The sequence below is a fragment of the Centruroides sculpturatus genome, unplaced genomic scaffold (assembly GCF_000671375.1).
Source record: "Centruroides sculpturatus isolate CEXI.00-Female unplaced genomic scaffold, Cexi_2.0 scaffold1187, whole genome shotgun sequence".
Classification (NCBI taxonomy): domain Eukaryota; kingdom Metazoa; phylum Arthropoda; class Arachnida; order Scorpiones; family Buthidae; genus Centruroides; species Centruroides sculpturatus.
In genome coordinates, this window is record NW_019385441.1 from 83849 (window position 1) to 97759 (window position 13911).

The 13911-nt window shown below is 31.6% G+C and overlaps 3 protein-coding genes across 3 annotated transcripts; 2 read left to right on the forward strand and 1 right to left on the reverse strand.

Annotated features, from left to right (window-relative positions):
- The first annotated feature begins 5681 nt into the window (after window positions 1–5681).
- On the forward strand, window positions 5682–6703 carry LOC111639042 (thyroglobulin-like). The gene is made up of 4 exons (XM_023384817.1): window positions 5682–5835; window positions 5899–5938; window positions 6235–6450; window positions 6526–6703. The coding sequence occupies exons 1-4, from the start codon at window positions 5812–5814 to the stop codon at window positions 6675–6677; spliced, it is 432 nt and encodes a 143-aa protein (XP_023240585.1). The 5' UTR covers window positions 5682–5811; the 3' UTR covers window positions 6678–6703.
- A 3929-nt stretch (window positions 6704–10632) lies between these two features.
- Window positions 10633–13062, reverse strand: LOC111639047 (U24-ctenitoxin-Pn1a-like). The gene is made up of 4 exons (XM_023384820.1): window positions 12735–13062; window positions 11278–11317; window positions 10986–11201; window positions 10633–10908 (listed from the first exon to the last, which is right to left on the reverse strand). The coding sequence occupies exons 1-4, from the start codon at window positions 12756–12758 to the stop codon at window positions 10766–10768; spliced, it is 423 nt and encodes a 140-aa protein (XP_023240588.1). The 5' UTR covers window positions 12759–13062; the 3' UTR covers window positions 10633–10765.
- A 23-nt stretch (window positions 13063–13085) lies between these two features.
- On the forward strand, window positions 13086–13903 carry LOC111639040. Its single transcript, XM_023384815.1, has 5 exons — window positions 13086–13233; window positions 13302–13386; window positions 13455–13554; window positions 13619–13739; window positions 13819–13903. Exons 1-5 carry the CDS (start codon window positions 13196–13198, stop codon window positions 13901–13903), a joined length of 429 nt encoding a protein of 142 aa, XP_023240583.1. The 5' UTR covers window positions 13086–13195.
- Window positions 13904–13911: the final 8 nt, after the last annotated feature.

The window sequence follows — 13911 nt, forward strand, 5'->3', positions numbered from 1 at the left end:
AAAATTCTGCTTGACTTTTTCTATAAGGCTCTGCACTAGAATTTTGCACCAGCTCTGCTTTATCTTTGGCCAGCCCAGCATCTGCACATACCAAAGACTCCTATAATCAGTATGGAAAAATATATCTAACTGGAACTTGAAATCAGAGAAAACTCCAGCAAAATTTTAGTTTAAAACAATAATGGACAAACATTTATGTCCAAGTGAAGATTCTTCTGAAAGCTAAGACTTTTCTATTAAACCACAATACTTTCCTCACTTTTTTCAGCAAATTTTTGCAATAAAACAAATATTTTCAGTCTTCTTTAGCAGTCTGCCTCAGATTATCAAATTAAAAAGACAAAAAAAACTAGAAGATAAAAAAAAATGTCTCCCAAATTATGATAATCTACAGCTTTGAATGCTGTTTTAACCTAGAAATTTTACACTGATCTTCCTTGGGTATTAACAAAAACTTTTTGTGATCCTATCTATAATCAGTCAAGCATTTGCTTTTTGGGTTCTATATTCTATTTAAAATGGAATCATGTATATCAAAACACATTTTACAACATACACATCCACATTTATAAATGAAAATACATCTTTATAAATGTTATATATATCTGCTCTTACATAGATCAAGATTTTTATTAGATAAAACATAATGTAAACATATAAAAACTTTACAATTTTTTATGTCGAGAATATATAATCACCATCAAAACAATAAGTCAAACATTTTTTAATTTCTCATTAAAATATTTAAAACCTGGCACATCATTAAACAAATCACTTCTGTACTATGCATTACTAACATGAATAAATCTGGAAAACTTTGTGCTCAGCCCATTGGCAAGGTGCAAATCCACAACCAATTACCAGTGTTCAGTGGTTATCATCCACTTGGCCACTGGTAGGCAGTTATGTTTACAGTTTGAGGAGAAGGACTGTGACAGAAAGTTATCAATATACACAATTAGAAGGGAGGGAGTTACATGAATCGTTTACTTGTTTTAATGATATTAGTGGCATTATGTATTTGTTTTTATAAACCTACTTGCTTGTCATTGATTAAACTATCAGTTAGAAAATATTTGCAGAACTTTTTCTAAGTAATTTCTTCAATATCAGGGACATGTACTTTTGGCAAACCCCTTCTAATTATGTGTTGTACACGTAATTAAAATGGGTTTGCCAAAAGTACATCATTGTACAAAACAGTGAGGAAAGGGTTGAAAAGTAGCTTAAAAGCTGTACATATAATTAATGGATAGCCTATAAGGATAACTACTGTTTTATTAATAAGACTAGAAAATTTTCAGTTTTTTGCATAAAAGCTTAAATATTTTAGAGAATATCTGCAATGATAAGAATATATTTCAGAATAATGAGAGATTATTTTCTGGAATAATAAATGTTCTAGAAAGTAAATGCTAGTAAATGTATATAATATTTATTCTGGTGTAAATACATAACATTTACAACATTTAACAATAAGCAAAACATTTTTAAATAAATATTTTTTCAACATTTAGCTGTATAAAAATTTATTTATATTACTGGAATTATATTAATAATTGCAAAACAATACAATTTCAATGTATAACCTTTTAAAAATTTTGAATGTTTCTTAATTTTATTAACATTTTCCAATCTGATAAAAATTATGGTAAAAGAAGCAATAGTTACAAACAGTCAGTATACTGTATACAAGTCACATTACCTTTTATAAAATTGGTAATTACTCAAAATAATGACTGATATTTAAAAAAAAATTTTTTATGATAAATTTAATTTTAATTTGGAGAGTATATATGTGGAAAAATAGCTATATATAGTGCCTAGCAATAAATTATTATCTCTCGTTTTTTTAGTCTAAACTCAACTGAACTTTGATCAAACTGAATAGTCTGCAAAATATATTTGGCCTCTTGACTTAAGTGTTAAGGTCAAGATTAAAAAGAAAAAGAAATTATTTGATAACTTCCTAATGTACTTTCTTCCATTTTATCTAATTATTTAAAGAAAATCAAGTTTTATATTTCATTTAATATTTATTAAATCAGTATTAATTAAAATGTAAAACAGGAATGTGAATATTTTGAAACACAATCTTTGGACAGAGCAAAATATGGAGTGAAGTTTATTAATATTATTAATACAAAATGTAAACAGAATTTTCTTTTGCAATTGAATTCACAGAAAGAGAGAGATAGATAAAAAAGTTTATTAAGAATTTAAAGTGCAAACACTTACATTGCAGGATGCTTTCTCATTTGTGCAATGTAATAACTAAATACAATTGATTTGATACACTAGATTATAGGTAATTGCACTCCAACCCACTTTGCATGGGGATAAATTCTGTCTCAGGTATTATGAAAAACAGCAATTTAAATTACAGAGGTTGTAGAGTGTCATGAGATCAATATGAGATGTTGTTTGTTTGTTTTTTTTACCTTTGTCAGATAATGGGGTGATTTTTCAAAGTAAATATTCCAGACACCCAAGACACACTGCACAGAACATAAATGGAATACAGCCAAACGTCCAGTCCCAATAATAACCACCGGGCGTTAGATCACTAGTCTGAATCTGAGATCCAACTTTGATCTTTTTAATCACAACAACTTTTGGTCGGATTCCTATGATGCTCTTTGCAGAGTGTCTTGGGTGTCTGGCATGTTTACTTTGAAAAAATTTGTGCTCAAAGCAGGCATACTGTTTGAATAATGGTACCAATAATTAGAATGGGGTACAATCTAAATTCTTTAACAAGTTTCTATTGGAGGGCATGTCTAGTGCCAACAGTTGCACAATTCCAGCTCCAATAGCACATACCATGGGGTAATTTCGACCCAGACACTTTTCAAAATGAAAATGGTCAATTTTTCAGATTCATTGCTTTTTGTATTTTTTTATGTTTGGGTCATATAGACCCCATAGTAGCTTTTATGTTACATAGCATTTAAAGTGGATTTTATGTTTGTTAGAATATAACTAGAAACAGGGATTAACTACCTTAGTACTTTCAATTTAAATTATATGCTCTCCACCTCAAATTAGTAGTGTCTTGCACTGTACATTATACTTTTCTGTTAGCAATAGATTCATGCTGGTCATCTATTAACTCCTTTCAGGGTAAGTTTTGAGCTGAAATAATGGGATTTCTAGTTTGTGTTAGAAGTTTATATATAGTTAATAGGAGCTTCCTGCCCCTAAACTTTCTGTATTTGGTTTTGACTTTCATGTATCTAACTCCATTTTTGAGATTAAGGAAGGAGAGAGAAACAGATGGACAAACGATAGTGGAAATTTATAAGTCTGCAATTTTTTCAAATTGCAGCCCAAAAAACTACAAGTATTCTGTTAATTGAGTAGCATTATTAAAGCATTTTTATTGAGAATATATTTTAAACATAAGGAATTACATTCTCATTTACATACTCATCTACATTCACAAAATATATGAAATAAATAATTACTTGTATCTATTTGACAAAATGGCAATAATAATAGGAAAATATTATTTAAATAATTCCAAACTGTACTGTTACATCAATTATGTTTGTAATTAATATCATATAACATTATGTAATTAAAAAGGAATTTAGTTAATTTCAATAACCAGAAAATACAAAATATTTAAATTCTATAAAAGGAACAATCCCAAGGCCAAAACATGTTACATATGAACAACATTTTTATTGAAAAGATATCTATTGAATATATTATTTCCTTTTTCATACTTTATGAATCAACAAAATCACATGATGGAGTTAACATTTCTCTGGATTTGGCAATGTAACATTTGGATGATGACTGCTGGATGGACTTCTATGAGTTACTATTCCCATTTAGGTGTTAGTCATATAAAGAAAATTATAAAAAAGCATATAGCTAGTCTATTTTCAAGACAAACCCAACTACCTGTGTTCACTGGTAGGCTGGCCTTATTCTGAGATGAAGATGGAGAAGAAGAATTGAGGTAAAGAACCTTAACCCTCAACAAAAAATTGAATTCGGTTATGCAACTTTGTTGGTTCCTAAGGCATGAGAAAGGATAGAATGTAAAAATGCTATTTTTAACCAAAACTTTTAATATGTATCATGTCTTGGTTTATTGTTGAGTGTGTTTCTTTTATAGAACTTTTAATTAAATTTGTCCTTGAAGGTTTTATTTAATGAAATATTTAATTTATATATAAGACCAGCATTTGATGACCCTGATACTAATATTTAGTAATGCTTACATTTCAAATTTAGTTTATTTGATAGAAGGCAGATCCCTTATCACCATGTTACAGTTCCTTAATTATAATTTTAAATTTGGTAATGTTGCAAATGTAATTAATTTATATATATATATTAGAATAGATTATTTTAAATTATAATATAATAAATAGTTTAAGAATATATCAGTTATTCCAGATTAATTTATTCATGTAAGAATAATTATAGATTTGCCAGATCATTTATGACATGTTTTAAAATTATAGTTTTTGTTTTATTTTGAATAGAAATGAAAATTAAAATAGTCCTTTTGAAAACTTTGTGTTGTAATTACAGAATTAAATTAGGGAGGATAATTCTTATGTAAATATAATAAAAAAATTGGAATATGGTAAAGTTATGTTTAATACATTTGTACAGGATGATTTGTATTATTATAATGTAATAATACAAATCATCCTGTACATATCATACTATTCTGTTTATAAGTTGTATATATATCAAATAGATTTACAAGAATTTACTAGGTGTTGATAGAAGCAAGAAATGAGATGGAGATGGTCACAAATGTAGGTTATCAGTTATCAAGATAAACTTTAATTTATATCAATGTAGATGATTTTTGCATATTACACTGACTTTTGGAGGTCTCATATGTATCCGGTGCCTAGACCATATGGTTTTAATGACATTTATCTGGAGACGCAGATAAATAGCTAGAGATATGGAGTGTTCAACAGAAAATAGATAACAATATGTATATAACCTATAAAAAAAGCATTCAGCATATATATGATAGATAGAAATAATCCTATAGGTAATAAATTTAGGTCAAAAAGTCAACTGTTCAACCAAAGGCCTGAAATTTTTTACTGTATGTAACTGTAAGATGCCCCGAGCTTGCATGAAAATAGGAGGACATGAACAATCATCTGTAAATATTAATGTAAAGATTTGGCAAGATTATTATCTCTTTATACATTGCATGCAACAGGTAAGAAGACTCAATAAGACATTGATGATACCAAGATACAAAATTGTTAATATTTTACTATCTATCAAATACATGCTAAATGCTTCTTTTAACACCTTGTTAACTACTACAATCAATCTTAATTTAATTAACATTTTACATGCAAAACAAATTTGCTTAATTCCATTTCTTTTATTTATTTCACATATGGTTACATGTAATTCCTATTTAATGTGAAGATTATACATGGATAATTTCTGTCAAGAACAAGTGAAATATTGAAATTTTGATGATAAGATTTCTGGTGTATTTAATATAAATGAATACGATAAGTTACGTAGAGTTGTGCGGATATGGAAATTAAATGTTTCTCAAATTCATCTTTTATTCTAAATAATACCGATTTCGGATATCGGAATAGACGAAGGACGTACAGTACACAAATTTCGATGAGAATGACGACAAATATTAGATAGCGTGATGCTGTGTTTAAAAAAAGATTGGATCTTAACGATAAAGAACTTGTATAAATAGTCGAAAGTCCTGGAAACTAAGTGAGAGAAGCTCAACTCGAACGAATTTTCAATCGAATTTCTACAACTTTTGTTTTGGGATAACAGAAAATGAGGAGGGTTCTTATAATTGCAGTAAGTGACATTTTCATTACGTATTATAATGGTATCAGTCCTTTTCATAAAACTTTATTACAGATTTTATCTTCTATGATGATCATGGCATTAGGAGAGACAGGTGAGTCTTCGCGAATTATTTTTTTTTTTCTATTTTTTTAAACCCTCCACCCTGTTGACACCAAGAAGACTACCTTATAGCAAGCCCATTATGGGGTCTGCCGGGCCCACAATGGGGAGAGAGGTTGGTAAGGAACGGCCCGATATATCCGGATGGAACACCCCGAAAATTTCCTGGTGTATTTTTGATTCGACCCTAATTCCCCCCAGGGCGGTAGATCGTTAGTTTATCCGCTTGGCCATCCGGTTGTTTACCCCTTTTAAAATTATAACATTTAGAAAATTTGAAATTTTCAGCTTGCCAGAGATCTCGAGCAAGAGAATTAGAGAAAGAAAAACCCTTTGTAATTCACGAGTGTGACGAAGAAGGAAATTATATGCCACTTCAACAAACGGTAGGCACACCTCATTGGAGATGGTGTTTTGATAAAGATGGTGACGTAGTATTAGGACCTTCCACAAAAATTGAAGTTTGCCACTGTCCTTTAGCGAAATACAATGCCATGCAATCAGGTAAGTTACTTATTTTTTGAGGGAATTATTTTCATTTCATGTATTATATATAAATATATGTTATTTAATGTGCAGGTGAGGATTATGTGCCTACCTGCGACGGAAGTGGGTATTATCTTCCTATTCAAGACCACAATTCAATGCGTTGGTGCGTGGACAGAAATACAGGCGTAAGAATTGGCTCTGTTGTTTCAGAAGCAGAAGGAAGGAATTTAAACTGTGATTAAATTACTCGAGTTTTGATAATATCGTAGCAAATAAAATTATTTAAATTCTATAAAAGGAACAATCCCAAGGCCAAAACATGTTACATATGAACAACATTTTTATTGAAAAGATATCTATTGAATATATTATTTCCTTTTTCATACTTTATGAATCAACAAAATCACATGATGGAGTTAACATTTCTCTGGATTTGGCAATGTAACATTTGGATGATGACTGCTGGATGGACTTCTATGAGTTACTATTCCCATTTAGGTGTTAGTCATATAAAGAAAATTATAAAAAAGCATATAGCTAGTCTATTTTCAAGACAAACCCAACTACCTGTGTTCACTGGTAGGCTGGCCTTATTCTGAGATGAAGATGGAGAAGAAGAATTGAGGTAAAGAACCTTAACCCTCAACAAAAAATTGAATTCGGTTATGCAACTTTGTTGGTTCCTAAGGCATGAGAAAGGATAGAATGTAAAAATGCTATTTTTAACCAAAACTTTTAATATGTATCATGTCTTGGTTTATTGTTGAGTGTGTTTCTTTTATAGAACTTTTAATTAAATTTGTCCTTGAAGGTTTTATTTAATGAAATATTTAATTTATATATAAGACCAGCATTTGATGACCCTGATACTAATATTTAGTAATGCTTACATTTCAAATTTAGTTTATTTGATAGAAGGCAGATCCCTTATCACCATGTTACAGTTCCTTAATTATAATTTTAAATNCTGTATGAACGATCATCAAATATATTTAATATGCTGTTATATTTAAAGTTATGAATTTTATATATTTGTTTAGGTTTACAGACGTTCTAAAGACTATTATACAACATACACCTTATTGCTGAGAATCATTTTTACTACTATAAAGTTTGCATACTATTTTCGCATATAACTAACAGAATATAATATGAAAGTAGTTACTAACTCAAAGTCGACTGTATGAACGATCATCAAATATATTTAATATGCTGTTATATTTAAAGTTATGAATTTTATATATTTGTTTAGGTTTACAGACGTTCTAAAGACTATTATACAACATACACCTTATTGCTGAGAATCATTTTTACTACTATAAAGTTTTCAACCTGATCAACTGGCCATCATCAGGTTAATCCTTCAACGACTTTTGCTCCAAACCCCAACATCCTAGCCACAGCTTTAATCCTACCTAACTCTTGCAGCCTGTCGTATACGTTGGAGCAACATGTCAAATATTATGAAAGAAATTGCAGATTACAAGAACACAAGATTACTATACAAAAGGGCTCCCACTGTTTTTAACTCGCTTAGGAATGAGAAGGATATGATCAAGAAGGAACAACAATCTGGCGTATATAAGATACCATATAAAAATAGGTCAATTAGGTTTGAACAAATAGTACGTGGGTACGTAGTATACCAGAAACCTGAACAAAAGACTTAAGGAGCACATGTAAGACGTGAGCAAGGGGCACTATTCTACAGCATTCTATAGCGCGCGGTCGATGTAATTTTATATCTTGTGTGATTATATTTGTATTTTATTTTATTTTACTCTATTTATTTTGATTCGTTCAGCTTATGTATTTAATGGATTAGTTATATTATTTATAGTTTATATTTCGATTTTTTAACCAAATCTTCGAACCGTTTTAAATTCGAATTTGTTATTGTATATTGGTTCGATTATAGAACGATTGTAAACGTTCCAGCAAACTGGTAGCCTGATGATGGCCTGTTGATCAGGTTGAAAACGTTAGTTAAAGTAGTAAAAATGATTCTCAACAATAAGGTGTATATATTGTATAATATTCGATGAGTCTGAGTGTATGTTGAAGGTGCTAAAGACTTTCAGTTCAACTTTCATAACACAACCCTGAAATCTTTTCCACTAGTGGAAGAGTCGATTAAACCATTGAAGAATGTTAAGTGTTTCAGGTGGGCACACGGTCAATGTGCTGGAACTATGAAGTTTTCTAGATTTTCTTTACTTGTGTGAAACATAAATAATCATCGTGCACCCCCGTTTTGTGTTGCCTTATTTAATCAAACCAAAACAATTCTGAAATCTTTGGGGCCAAAATGGACTGTTAGTTAGGGACAGAACTCGACATATCCGGAATAGACCACCCCGAAAAATTCCTGGGGTTTTACTACCATACGGATTCGATGCCGGATACAACAGAGATAGCAGGTTAACGCCTTAACTACTTCGACCATCCGGCTGGTTATTAAACGTTACAATTAAATAATGAATTACCATGTTATGTAAATTTCCACAGGCTAATGTTACGAAGATGGAAACGGCCAAAATGCTGAAGAATGAAGGGAATAAAATCGATGCAACGTACTGAGGATTATCTTCGAAAATCCATTGATACGAAATGGTGCAGGCTAAAGGAATTAGAATAAAATACGCGAGTCCCACAAATATAGAAATGAAATCGTTAAGATTTTCTACAGAGTTAGCGATTTTTTGATGTTTTCTTCTTAATATTCGGAAATTTCTATCCTTTTCCAGAATTTCGGGAGTAGAAAACAGACTTGCGATTTCGTTATCGATCAATTTCGAATTGACTACCGATCATCCAGCATATTAAAACCACGAAGATTAACGTAGACCACAAACAACATCCAGCATACAGCGCTGCAGAAATGAATAATAATGCCACCAGCCATTTCCAGAATGCCGGAAACACGAGAAAGTCTGTATCGAATCTAGAAAAAATTAAGAACAATGCTGAGAAGAAGATCAGCAAATTAACAGTATCAGATAGCAGCGAAAGAATATTCTGTAGTTTCTTCAAACGACGAGCGATTTTGATCCGTGTCAGCTTAGAAAAATCTTCATTTAACCATATGAAGCCAAGATCGTCTTTAATTCGTTGTTTGATAGGGAAAAAATTGAAGAGGGCATTCAAAAGCGAGACGTAAACCATGACTGTGACAAAGATAATTGTGTATATCCAGCAATATTTGTCGCAAGCAACTTTTTTTTTCAATAACAATAAGAACCATACACTTATGGATCCAAGGAAAATGATCCATGATAAAAATAAACACAAGAAAGAATAGACTTTACTAATTTTATTCATGGAAGCCTTACATCTCGATCTGCAACGAGCATTTGGGATAATCCCGGACATTCCACACATTGTAAGAAATTTGTAAGTGCTATCAAGCACACAAACTAAACAGTTGTCATCAGCCTTTTCGTTTAAATTGCACTCCAAATTAGGTGAAACGTACATTTTCTAAATTTCCCGAAGAAAATGTAAAAAGAAAATCTTGAATTAACAGTATTTTGAATGCTGGCTGCAGAGGTTTCCTCTATTGCTTTATCTTATTCCTTTGAAGTATTAAAATAGATTGATTTCTGTATCAGCTTAACGTGTATTCAGGTAAAGTTTTACGGCATTTTATCGATTTGCCATTAATTTACTCCAATTATGTATTTTCCATTAAAATTTTCTAGTAAATATTTATGATGTTGTCATAGAAGATATTTCGTTAAGAGGAGAAGATATTTTAAAATTGTCTTATGCAATACCACTAAACACTAGTAGTAGGTCACGGGTTCGGGCCTGACAACGGGCTGGCCACGTGGAGTTTTTCGAGTTTTATTCACGCGTTTAATAGGGGCCAAGTTTTCCAAGCCGAGAGGCATTCCCCTCAACAGATTAATCAATGCCTTAATGCCTCTCGGCTTGGGAAACTTGCTGCGTTGCCGTATACAATCAAACCAACCTTATGCAATAAGTATGATCTTAATATTTCTTCCCAATCCCAAATTATTATAGAATATATTGGATATTGATGCTATTAAATTTTGGTGGTTATAGTTAATTTTCAAATAATTTGATTTTAATTACTAAACAATTTGGCAGGAGGCAAGTAGCCAGGTGAATGGAGCTATAATATCTAACTAGAGTTGTAGCGCTCTGTTACTACCAGCGGGCATTTGAAGCAGTAAGTGGCTTCACTGTAGAAAAAACCGCCATATTGTGAGGGAAAGAAATCTTTTTGCTTTAAAGAGAAGCAAATATATATATAAAAATTAACACAAAATACTGTAAAGAAAAGATTCGGTTAGGTTTTTAATGATTAATTACAAATAATTTCTGAATTAATTGGACGTAAACTAGACGTCTTTTCTCCTGTATTCTTATCCACGCACCATTCGTTAGTGCCATCCTTTTGCACCACATAAAAATATCCTTTACGATCGCATCGGGGCACACGTTCACCTGTCGACAATTGAAATGCATTAACTATCTATACCATGAATTACATACTATTCTGGTAATCGGAAAGTGTAATTTACCTGCTTCTTGAGAAGCAAACATCTTCACGAAACAAACACAGGTTTCGATTTTTCTGGAAGGACCCATCAGGACATTTCCGTTCTTATTGAAACACCATCTCCAATGAGGGGTGCCAACGGTTTGCTGCAGTGGTAGATAATCGCCGTTCTCGTCGCATTGGTGAATTACGAATGGATTTGCTTGTCTCAAATTGTGCTGTCGAGATCTGATGCATCCTAAACGATTAATAAACACAGTTATTTAATCAATATTCTGGCGTAAGTATAAATATGCTGTGAAGAAATGACTTACTTGAATATCCCAATGATACAGCGATCGTTGCAGATAATACCTGAGAAAAAAAAGTTAAAAATATAAATTTACTAAATTTTAAGATGTTAAGTGAAATTCGAATTCAATAAATACTTGAAAATTTCATAATTTTAAATTATTACGTGTTAATTATTTGTGTTTAGACAAATATTTAGTAGACGCAATGAAAACGTCATATAAGAAAAGATTCAGCAAAGAGTTGCTTAAAGTTTCGGCGACATTTCGTGGCACCATCTGTTATCATATTATATTTTTAAAATGTTTATATTTTTAAATATTATAAAATGCAAAAAAGCTTACTTTTCAGGGTAGAAAAAGATTTTACAAAGAGTTGTAAATGCTAATAACGAGTAAATCCTCATCAACTCTGACCCTACTGGAGATACACACGATCTCCTTTACCCCCGACCTTTAACCACGAAAATTTTATAGTATCAATTCTCCTAATAGACAAACCTCCCTGCAAAATTTCAGAAATTTTCGACAAAAAATACAGGAGCTATTAAGCTTCAAATAGGATGAACAAAATCGTTTTCCCCCACACAAAAAGTGACCCACAAGATTTTTACATTTTTGTACTTAGGATCTCGAAACGTCGACAAATGCAAAAAAAAATCTTTTTTTTTTTCTGAATACACAAAGAAAGTTTTTTTTGGGCGATTTGATTTGTGCAGCGATGTCTTTCTGGAAGTGGGGCCGACCTCTCTGACTTTGTCTTTCTGCCATGTCATATGGTCCGTATGATGGTATCCAATCTCAGCCTTTTTTTCCTTACTTCCCGCGTGGCAGGAAAAATGTCGTTTGAAAGGAAGTGTTATAGTTGATAGTTGTTATCTTTACTTCCTTGTTGATTTTTCCAAAAATTCTAAACTTTATTTAGTGAATTATTTACTTAAAATATTAAGTTTTATAAACTGTAGCCCGTGATCTCATAACTATATTCGAGGAAGTAACTACTTTTTGCTAGTTTTATCTCATTTTTCAATCCTGAAAATTTCATTCACTACCACAAACATTTTATTCACGTATTTACAGATCATTTACAGAATTTTTGATTTTGATGTCTAACGTTCCCCATCCGAAATTACACGAATTATACATTCGACACACGTGCCTCTCTTTTTCATCCGTGTTGCCCTTTTCGTAATTTCCAAAGGACCCGAAACTTCAACTCCAAGAACCTCGTGACTTCAAGCCTACTCTGAAATATTGCATAAAAAATACTAACGAACGATATTTGTCCATTTTCCCATGCAACTTCCTCGTACGTCGATCAAAACTTTCACCTTGGAAACTGATCCGACATTCAATCGTAGTTTGAAGCTTCCTGTAGAATGTATGTTCTCTTTTTTTTTACAGCTTGTGCTCCCCTTTTTATAGTCTGCTGGCGCTACTGATTCGATATTTTAAGTAAAGAACGTAAATTGTTAACTTACCACTATTTTAAGAAGAGTTTTCATTCTCGACGAATTTACTTAATGAAGAAGTTGATATGAAGATTAGAAGAAACTCGACTTGTAGACGAATCTATTCGAACAAATGGCATGACTTTTGGATTTCTTTACGTTATTTATAAGAATTCTTATCTTTTCTTCGTATTTTCAGAAAATTGACATTATTTTTTCTTCCCCGAATCGAATTAATTCCGGAAACAGAAACAGGAATGATTACAGATAAGAAAGTACACATAAGACATTACGTGTTCTTCATTATTTTTATATACTTTTATGTAATTAAAAGAGAGGAAGATATTTAAGATAAAATACTTCGTTTTTTTATTTATTTATTTCGGCAAAAATTATAAAAATGCTTTATTGTTTAAAGTCTCGATTGTACAGACTAACAATAAGAAAAACAATAATCGAATAATATTTTCGGGAACTAATTGAAGTGGATAATGGTGAAATTAAAGAAGAGTAAATACCTCAGCGTGACGTAAGTACTCTATTTTGTATCCCCTTTTAAGAGTAATTATCCAATTTAAGTCGGAATTTCGTTTTCAGACCGAAAGAAGTGACTTTTGTAAAGAACGAGAACACAAAAACCTTTACTCTCAAGAACAACTTGGCTCTTCCACTTATATATAAGGTCGGTAGACTTTAATTTCCTTTCTCCTGTAAATATCTAGTTACTAAATTAACTAAATAACCGGATAGATAAAGTGTTCCAGACCCGAAAGTTTCAAAATACAACCGAAAAGTCGAGGTTTCCTCCAAGGGAATGAAGTAAAAACCTTGACGTTACGAATCAATCGTGGTAAGTGAATGGTGTGGCAAAATCGAACTTTGACGCTATTGACTTGTTTTTATATTTTTCGAAGACTCGGAATGCCGAAAATTAGAGCATTTTCAAGTGCTGTCGGCACCGTCCAAACCGGAAGAAGAGAGAAAATCCAATTTCGAAGAAGCTCTGAAAAAGTCCCCTCACCTAGATAGAAATTAGTAAGTTTTCGCCTTCCAACCAATCTCTACTATTGTTTTTTTCTTTTCGTTGTGTTCAAATTTATTGTTTTGTCCGCAGTTTCTCGTGTCGATTTGGCTTTCGGCGTGAGAGGGAGAAGTTTCCTTCCAGAAATATGGCTATCTTCCGCTCTCTCCTAGTGTGACGTTACGA

Excerpts from the sequence above, each read along its gene's own strand:
- LOC111639040 (XM_023384815.1), top strand. The coding sequence starts at position 13,196 with ATGGTGAAATTAAAGAAGAGTAAATACCTCAGCGTGAC. Across the intron at positions 13,387-13,454 it reads CTCTTCCACTTATATATAAG|ATAAAGTGTTCCAGACCCGA; the intron begins GTCGGTAGACTT and ends ATAACCGGATAG. Across the intron at positions 13,555-13,618 it reads GACGTTACGAATCAATCGTG|ACTCGGAATGCCGAAAATTA; the intron begins GTAAGTGAATGG and ends TATTTTTCGAAG.
- LOC111639047 (XM_023384820.1), bottom strand. The coding sequence starts at position 12,758 with ATGAAAACTCTTCTTAAAATAGTG. Across the intron at positions 11,318-12,734 it reads AAACTCTTCTTAAAATAGTG|GTATTATCTGCAACGATCGC; the intron begins GTAAGTTAACAA and ends TTTTTTTCTCAG. Across the intron at positions 10,909-10,985 it reads GTTTGCTTCTCAAGAAGCAG|GTGAACGTGTGCCCCGATGC; the intron begins GTAAATTACACT and ends AATTGTCGACAG.
- LOC111639042 (XM_023384817.1), top strand. The coding sequence starts at position 5,812 with ATGAGGAGGGTTCTTATAATTGCA. Across the intron at positions 5,836-5,898 it reads GGAGGGTTCTTATAATTGCA|ATTTTATCTTCTATGATGAT; the intron begins GTAAGTGACATT and ends ACTTTATTACAG. Across the intron at positions 6,451-6,525 it reads ATACAATGCCATGCAATCAG|GTGAGGATTATGTGCCTACC; the intron begins GTAAGTTACTTA and ends TTTAATGTGCAG.